At 50.2% G+C, this 8,494-nt stretch overlaps 1 protein-coding gene across 1 annotated transcript in view; it reads left to right on the top strand.

Annotated features, from left to right (window-relative positions):
• Positions 1-7,998, top strand: part of nlk2 (nemo-like kinase, type 2) — a 41,680-nt gene extending 33,682 nt beyond the window's left edge. The window contains exons 8-11 of the mRNA XM_076977451.1: positions 3,595-3,681; positions 3,970-4,168; positions 5,089-5,182; positions 5,348-7,998. Coding sequence (XP_076833566.1) covers positions 3,595-3,681; positions 3,970-4,168; positions 5,089-5,182; positions 5,348-5,402 — 435 coding nt within the window. The 3' untranslated portion in view covers positions 5,403-7,998. The remainder of the gene's footprint in view (positions 1-3,594; positions 3,682-3,969; positions 4,169-5,088; positions 5,183-5,347) is intronic.
• Positions 7,999-8,494: the final 496 nt, after the last annotated feature.

The raw sequence follows: 8,494 nt of genomic DNA, 5'->3' as shown, positions 1-8,494 counted from the left end.
GTGGCTGTTGGAGATTAATATTTTGCATCTTCCCCGTCACCTTTGCCATCTATCAAAGCGTTCAGGGTAAAGCTAGTGCATTTTAAAACACACTAGATGACTAGCAGAACTGCCTTGTTTGGGAAGTCGTGCTGGTTCTATTTATTATCCGGCGGCTGGTTTTGTCAGGGACCGAATAAGCGTCTGAGCAGGTGCGTTCTGTGTTCTGAGGCCGATTATTTTTAAATGGGAGTTTTCGTCATTTCTCAACGCCTTCCCTGAACATACTGTTCCCCACAAACCTGTAATGAGAAGGGAGAGGAAAAGTGAACCGACTGGTTTGTGGCACAGGTGTGTGTTTCTTCACGCTTTCTCCTTTTTCTGGACAGAGAGACGGGCAGGCAGGCAGGTTCGGAGGACGAATGGGAAGCGGGTCAGGGGTCAGGGGTCAGGGTTCAGGGTTCAGCATCCCACAAGGACCCAATACCACCTCCTCCATCCCCACACCACCCAAAAAAAACAAAACCTTGGTGGTGGTGGTGGTGGTGGGGTGGGGGGGTCAGAGTGGGCTGAAGAACGTGCAAAAGGATGGAGGGAGGGTGGAGGAGGAGAGAGCAGCGAGGGGAGGTGGAGAAGGTGCACCTGTAAAGATCAACTGGCAGTCGGCACCACCAGGGACCTCATTACTCATGTATTAATTTTGCAATGCTCTCAGCAGTAAGAGAGGAACAGAGAGAGAGAGAATACCTGACATCTGTCACACACACACACACACACACACACACACACAGAATGGGAGAAAGAGACAGACTGACGGAGAGAAAGAGAGACAGTGGGAGACAGATGAACTGACAGAGAGAGATGGTCAGAAAAAAAGACAGCGAACTGCAAAAAGAGAGAGAGAGGGAGATGAGGAGGGGGAGGGGTGGAGGTTGGGTGGAGGTTGGGTTGGGGTTGGGTGGAGGTTGGGTGGGGGTGGAGGGGTGGAGGTTGGGTGGAGGGGTGGAGGGGTGGAGGTTGGGTGGGGGTTGGGTGGAGGTTGGGTGGGGGTTGGGTGGAGGTTGGGTGGGGGTGGAGGGGTGGAGGTTGGGTGGGTGTTGGGTGGGGGTTGGGTGGGTGTTGGGTGGGGGTGGAGGGGTGGAGGTTGGGTGGGTGTTGGGTGGAGGTTGGGTGGAGGTTGGGTGGGGGTGGAGGGGTGGAGGTTGGGTGGAGGGGTGGAGACAAGAGAGTTTGTGTTTCCAGCCTCGTGACGGTCCTCTCAGCTGGACCTGCACCACCTGGCTGTGTGCGTGTTGAAGCTGCCAGGCAGATGCAGCGACCCGACTGCTGTTTTTCACCGACCGGGCCGAGAGAGGCCGCGTGATCGGATCGGATTTCCATCTCCGCAGACTGTCACTCGCCGCACGCATTTACCCAGCGTCCCTGGCGGGGGCCGAGCAGGGGGTGGGCGGCGGTGATGGTGGGGGGGGGGGCGTTCGTGAGGAGAGGAGGCAGGGAGGGCCCGGTGTCGGGTGTCCCGGGCCCAGAGCCGGGGCAGATGTGGGCGAGCGGGGCTCGCGCGTTTCTCCTCCTGCTGTCGCTGCCTGAGCCGTGAGCCACAGATGGCGGGTTGACCGTCTCCGCGAGCCCAGGGGAGCCGTAGCCCAGACGCTACTGTAGCTCCGGCGCGGGTGATTCCGAGCGCTCTGCCTTTAAACCCGAGACACCGGCGGGATGCGGGACTCTCGTAGTTCCCTGTGCCAGCGGGTTATTTACCCACCAGCCTCACACCACAATCTCTCTGTCCATGGAACATGCAGCCTGTTCAACTGACAAAGGGAACTGGGAAAAGACCTGAAATTCTCCACCAGGTCCGCTGGTACATAACCGGCTCATCTGCAGGCAGCATTGTGGTCTCCATTGTCCGCCAGTGCTGGTCTGACCCGCCCACGCCCGGGTGAGGGGCGGAGTCTTGGCCAACACTTCCTCCCATTGTGCTTCTGCACCTGCTCACACCGCAAAGCCACGAGGCAGGTGAGGCTCCGCCTTCTTTGTTGTTCTCAGCTGGGCCGGTCCCAGGAGCACCGGCCCGGTCCTTTCCAACTGGATCCCAAGTGTTGAGTGTGTGTGCGAGTGTTTCAGGCCACACACACACACACTCACACACACACACACACACACACACACACACACCCAAGATGTCGCAGGGGAGGAGGTACACAGGTGTCTATTAATTATTTCTAATTATTTAGGAATGTGAATTATTTTAAATATTAATACAGACTTTTTTGCAGGATTACAGAAAACTGAAGCAAGTTTTAAATAAGGGTGCTGTGTTTAATTTGAGAAATATATGCCCCCAGCTAAAGCAAAAGTGAAGTTCCACAAAACCATAACTGAATCTGTTACAACTCCCTGCAGTGGCCCCTAGTGGCGAACGATGGTGGTGCATACAGGGCTGCTGTTTGGGTTGGACAGTGGGGGCAGTGGGCATGCTGGGTGTCCATGGCGACCACCCCACGTTGCTGGCCCTCCTGGCTCGCGGCTGGATTATCCGAGCTCCCCGACCCTCCACGCTGGCCTAACACTGCGACTCCCTTTTAATCCTGTACTAATGCAGTCTAATCCAGGCTCATGAACACACACACACACACACAAGCTGCTGCCCTGTGTTTATCCGCAGTTGCCACGGACACAAGGGCTGCATTCCTCCAACTGTGCAGTTTTCATGTCAACAGCACACGTGCGCAAATGAAGCATGTTCACCACCCTGCAAACGTGGCACTCATTATCCTTCCTCTCCTCCTCCTCCTCCTCTCCTCTCCTCCTCTCCTCTCCTCCTCTCCTCCCTCCTTCTCCCCTCCCAGTGCATCCTGTGGAGAGAACCACACTGCACTGCTCCATTCACCTCCTCTACTCTCATCCCCCTCTTCTCTCCTGATATCTCTCTCTCTCTCTCTCTCTCTCTCTCTCTCTCTCTCTCTCTCTCTCTCACTCTCTCTCTCTCTCTCTCACACTCTCTCTCTCTCTCTCTCTCTCTCTCTCTCTCTCATCACCAGTCTGCGTCTGTGCACTGTACAGGGAAGAAGAAAAACACACATACACTAATCAGGGAACACAAACGATTACCGTTGGGCTTTTTTCGTTAATCAGCGGTGCAGCCGGGCTGGTTGGGGAGAGGAGAGGTGGGGGTGTGGGTGGGGGTGTGGGTGGGGGTGGGGGTGGGCCTGGTGGGTGGTGGAGATAATTAGACAGGGTTAAAAATAACCCTGATCATTGTTCTCGCTGTCCCATATCCCCAGCTAATGCCTGGCCAGCTATCTGCTTTGGCATTGTTAGTAGAAACACCCCCACCCCCCAACCACACAACACCAGACCCCACATCACTGTAGCCTGGTAGAGGAACGTTCCTGCCATGCCCAGAACCCCTTTCATGGTTGATGGATGTTCTTCAACTGTGTTCGGGTCATAATGGCCCGTAATGGGAGGCCTGCAACTGGTTACATGTGTGTCATCCTTCGGCACCCCTGCCAAGATTCACGCCCGGAACCTTTCTCGCTCTTTTACCGTTGCCGGTGGTGGATAAGTGTCCTGTTCCTTTCCGTGGCCTACAGTGTCCTGTTCCTGTTCCCACAGCCTTCACTTCCTGTCCTGTACACCCTGTCCAGTCAGGCTACCCACGAGGCCGTTCACCTGCTCTGCAGGATGTTGGTCTTTGACCCGGTGAGTGTCCTGAACTCTCAGCTCTTACCAGACCAGCCGCTTCATCCGCAAACCAAATTCCAATTCCACCTATTTGATTCATTTTTATATACTAGTTGTGGGTGTGAGGGTCAGATTATCATAGTGAATCACCTGAGAGTGATGTGTAAATCTGGAAGCGTGAATTAGTTTAAATGAAATAGTGAAAAGCGTGAAAATAGTTTATGTATGCGTCAGAGTGCACCGATATCCGTGTAATCGTGATCGCGTCTGCGTAGTAAAAGTGACTAACAGCGTTGTCGTCGACAGTCGAAGAGGATCTCGGCGAAAGACGCTCTGGCCCACCCGTACCTGGACGAGGGGCGTTTGCGGTACCACACCTGTATGTGCAAGTGCTGCTACACCACGTCCTCTGGCCGGGTCTACACCAACGACTTCGAGCCCATCACCAATCCCAAGTTCGACGATGGCTTCGAAAAAAACCTCACCTCTGTGCGGCAGGTCAAAGGTGAGAACAGACTGGCCATCTGTCTGTATATCGCTCGCCCACTAGCACAATTACACATACTCTCTCTCTCTCTTTCTAGCTTTCTCTCACTCTCAAACGCTCTCTCTCTTGCATTCTCTTTCACTCTTTTTTCTCCCTCACTCTTTTTTTCACTTTCTTTCACTTTTTCCCGCTATCTCTCTGTCTCTGTATCTGTCTCTTGGTCTCTCGCTCTTGCACTCTCTCTTCCTCTGTCCCTCCCTCTCTCTCTCTCGTGCTCTCTCTCTCTCTCTTGCACTCTCTCTCTCTCTCTCTCCCTCCCTCCCTCTCACACTCTCTCTCTCTCTACCTCTCTTTCATGCTCTCTGTCTCTCTCACTTGCGCTCTCTCTCTCTCTCTCTCTCTAATTGGGCTCAGGCAGGTCTAGGATCATGCTCCTGTCATGCCTGTCTGTGCTCCTGCTGCTAGCGCCCTCCTGCCTTACTGCCCCCTGCTGGCGACGTCATGCACCACCACACCCCCCCCCCCCAAGCTTCATTTTCACCTCCCATCATCACCACCAGGCTCCTGTTCCCGGCTGCTGTTAGCAACAGCTCGTTGCTTAAAGTCAGGCTTAGAACAGCCCCGCCCTTCCTCCCCCCTCGTCTTCCTCCTGCCTAGGGCGTTCTGCGGGGAAATTAACAGAGCAAGGGTGAGCAGCCTGTGTGCTCTTGTGGGGGGCAGCGGGGAGCCTCCTCACGTTCACACGCACGAGGACCCGTCTGACTGTGCACGTCACCCCGCACGTTTCTTTTACACGTTCTGGCTGTCAGCCTTCTTGACTTTAAAAGGTAGAAGAGAACTGCAGACTCAAGGCCTTTCAACCAAAAAGTTGAAAGTTGTCGTTTATAAATACCAGTCGTTTACAAAAGTCCCCTTGTGTGTCTGTTTACATCTCACAGAGATCATTCATCAGTTCATCCTGGATCAGCAGAAGGGAAATCGGGTGCCGCTCTGTATCAACCCCCAGTCCGCTGCCTTCAAAAGCTTTATCAGGTGAGCGGGGCGCAGTGCTTTTGGAGGAGGAGGAGAACAGATGTTTTTCTGTTCTTTTTGTTCTGTTGGTATTTCCTCAAGCATGTTGTGAACACTAGTCGGAGACATAAGGGTGCTGTGGGTGTGACTGAACCCCCCCCCCCCCCCCCCCCCTCCTTCTCTCAGCTCTACAGTAGCCCAACCCTCAGAGATGCCTCCATCTCCGCTTGTGTGGGAGTAGCTCCAGACGACGACGACGATGATGGTGACGAAGATGATGATGATGATGATGATGAAGACATGAAAACCATGGTGGTTTCCCTTCCCTAGTCTCCTCCCACTCACCCCCCCCCCCCCCCCCCTGGACTACTGACGCCCAGGCGCGCCCGATCCTGCGTAGCATTTCACTGGAGTCCAGCGCTAGCCAAAGCGCTCATGCGTGTACTGTAGTACTAACGAAATGAAGTTTAAAGACGCAAACCACTGCTGACTAAGGAGGGACAGGAGGGAGGGACGGCCTCAGGGCACGTGTGTGTGTGTGTGTGTGTGTGTGTGTGTTGGGGGGTTGTGTGGGTGGGTGGGCACATATGTACACACTCACTCTTGTAGCGGCCGGGCACAGCCATTAGACGAAGACGAGCTGTGTGGACTCGAGTGTGTGTCAAATGTCAGCATAGAGGCGCTGAAGGAAGCTGTTAATCCGATATCTGTATGTCAGGCTTTATTTATTCACCAGTAGAGGGCGATATTTCTCTTTCACTCGCTGACTCGCTGACGTGCACACACGTGCCGCCTCTCCCTCAGGACCTCCACTGGTCCAGCTAGAATCAGCTCATCGCTATTAATTTATTTAATGTTAAGTTGTAGTAAATAATTTTATAGTTTGTTCTTTGTTTGTTCTTATTGTTTTTTTCATCTTTTTTGAAGTATTTGTCAGTTTCATCCTCTTTCTCTCAACCATTACTTCCCTTTTGATTTCTCATGTTGAAGAGGTCAGAGGTCGCCGTTCGCAGTCGTGCGTGACACTGCAGGGGATGCCGATGGCGAGGGCGTCTGTGCCGGGTATGGACTCCCAGCTCACGTTTTGCCCCCGTCGGTGCCGAAAAGCGGCGCGGTGGGCGTGACCCGGCGTAGCCAGCCTGGACACGAGATGCCAGTACCGGCCCCAGCCAATCGGGCTGTAGGGGGCGGAGCCACCGCAGGTCTGCGTATGCGTCCCCACCTCCCCAGCTGAACACGTACTGGGGGGGGGGGTGTAGTGCTGTTGCCGCGTAGAGCAGACGTGTAGTCCCGTAGGTCAGGACCGAAGCGGGAAGGTCCCAGGGGCCTACGCTGGGGCTGGGAGCAGGTGGCGAGACGTCTCGTTTACGTCTCGGCTGCCGTCGTGAGACATGACTGAGCAGCAGTAATGCAAAAACAAACAAAAACATAAAACGTCGAAGGAATGTGAACGACTGCTTGTTTGTGAAACCATGCGGTAACCTGAAATGCCAAAAAAAAAAAAAAAGACAGCAAAGATTTCCATGGGGTAAAGAGAAGAGAGAGGCTAAACAGGCATTCCGTGAAAACGATATTCCCAAAGCTTATTCCTAAAGTGTGTGCGGGAACATGCATGAACGGCTCCAGCGCATGATTCCGGCCGTGTCCCGGCCCAGAGTGGCGGGACCCGCCTCGTGCTTTGGGTTTCGTTGTTTTGGCTTCTCCTCACAGGGAGGGACGTAGTCCGTGAAGGTTTAGAGCAGAGGAGTAGTTTCACCTCCATATATCACACTGTCCATAACACAATCTCTCAGAAAAGAAAAGAAAAGAAAAAAACAACAAAAAAAAAACAGATCTCACAAAATGAAAATATTTAATATATTTTTAGAGGAGTATTTTTATTTGTTCTTTAATGTGCTATGGCATGCTTCCTCGTGATCCACTGAATATGGTATGTAAATAAGTGCGTAGTTGATAGGTTTCCAAACTACCCCTTAAAAAGTTCAAAATATGTGCCGTACAAAAACCAAAAAATGAAAAGAAAGAAATAATACGGAATCAAACATAACAGTACTGCTGTATAGAGGTCAAATTAGCCTGCACATTTTTTTAGGGCTGTGAAATTTGATTTTATTTTTGAGACTTGCATATATTTGTAAATATTATTTTTTTCTTTTTCCACTTTTTTTTCCCTGCACTAACAAGTGTAGATAAAACATAATCCAAAACAGTATGATTATGGAAACAAACACATAACCAATTATGTTAATTGTGTCTTGTGTGTACTGCAGAGCTGTGGATATGAGTAGTCTAATGAAGTAGAACCCATTATTATAATTATTATTATTATTATTATTATAATTATTATTTCATTTTTCTTTAAAGAAACACTGAACTGTTTGTGTATATGTATATAATGAATTCACATTGTTGGTCTCTACCTCTGGAGCTCAATGACTTGGTTGTTTACCTCCACATGTTTTTAATTTAATGTGGAGATTTAAAACTTGAATGTCCCTTCCAACTTTTATATTCCTATAAAACCCTGTGCAAAAAAATGACAAAAAAATCATTAAAATTGCAATTGGTTGGAAGTGGGCCCATCTTATCCCGTGTATTCCTAACTCGTTTTTGCCGACTGTTAAATCACACCAGTCATTTTTGTCATGTGACACAACCCACAATGATTGACATGGTTGGTATCCATCACTGAAAGATGTCACATTTGCATTTGAAGTACATTGTGATTCTAATCTGTTTCAACGAATAACGCTGTTGAAAATAACCTTTGCGGAATTAAAGAGCGTTTGCAAAAAAAAAAAGACTAACCTGTAACTTCTGTTGGGCCAATTTGAAAAGGTACTCGTGCTGTCAAACATTTTTATAAGACATTTGAAGTTTATATTCAGAGGTAATGGTATTTGAATACGTTTTACGGTATATATGATTATAATAAGGAGATAGCTTTTGATTACCTGGAAACAGGTGATTCAGAAGGACCAGATAAACTTTAGATGTATTACATGTTTGGGGGGTGAAAAGCAAGTGTCTGGTCTCTTTTCAAAGTGTAGATTTGAAGTACAGTGGTGAAGCTCATTAAATGTTGACAAAAACAAAAACTACATTTTGTGTTTTTTGTTTGTTTGTTTGTTTGTTTTTGGGGGTTTTTTTGTGCTGCTGTTCATATATTTAATAGCCTCCCTTGTCTGTCAATGAATCAGCCATGATTTGCAGTGATACTGTATGTCTAATGGGGATTGTCATCAAGCTGAGATGAATAATTTCTTCTGAAAAGAGAGGGTCTGTCTGCACACTCCCAGGTATTCCACCGAGTAGCACCGACACACTCCAAAC

This window comes from Brachyhypopomus gauderio, chromosome 16 (genome assembly GCF_052324685.1).
Source record: "Brachyhypopomus gauderio isolate BG-103 chromosome 16, BGAUD_0.2, whole genome shotgun sequence".
NCBI classification, from domain to species: domain Eukaryota; kingdom Metazoa; phylum Chordata; class Actinopteri; order Gymnotiformes; family Hypopomidae; genus Brachyhypopomus; species Brachyhypopomus gauderio.
The sequence above is the reverse complement of the archived record's forward strand: the minus strand, read 5'-3'. Positions and strand labels throughout refer to the sequence as shown.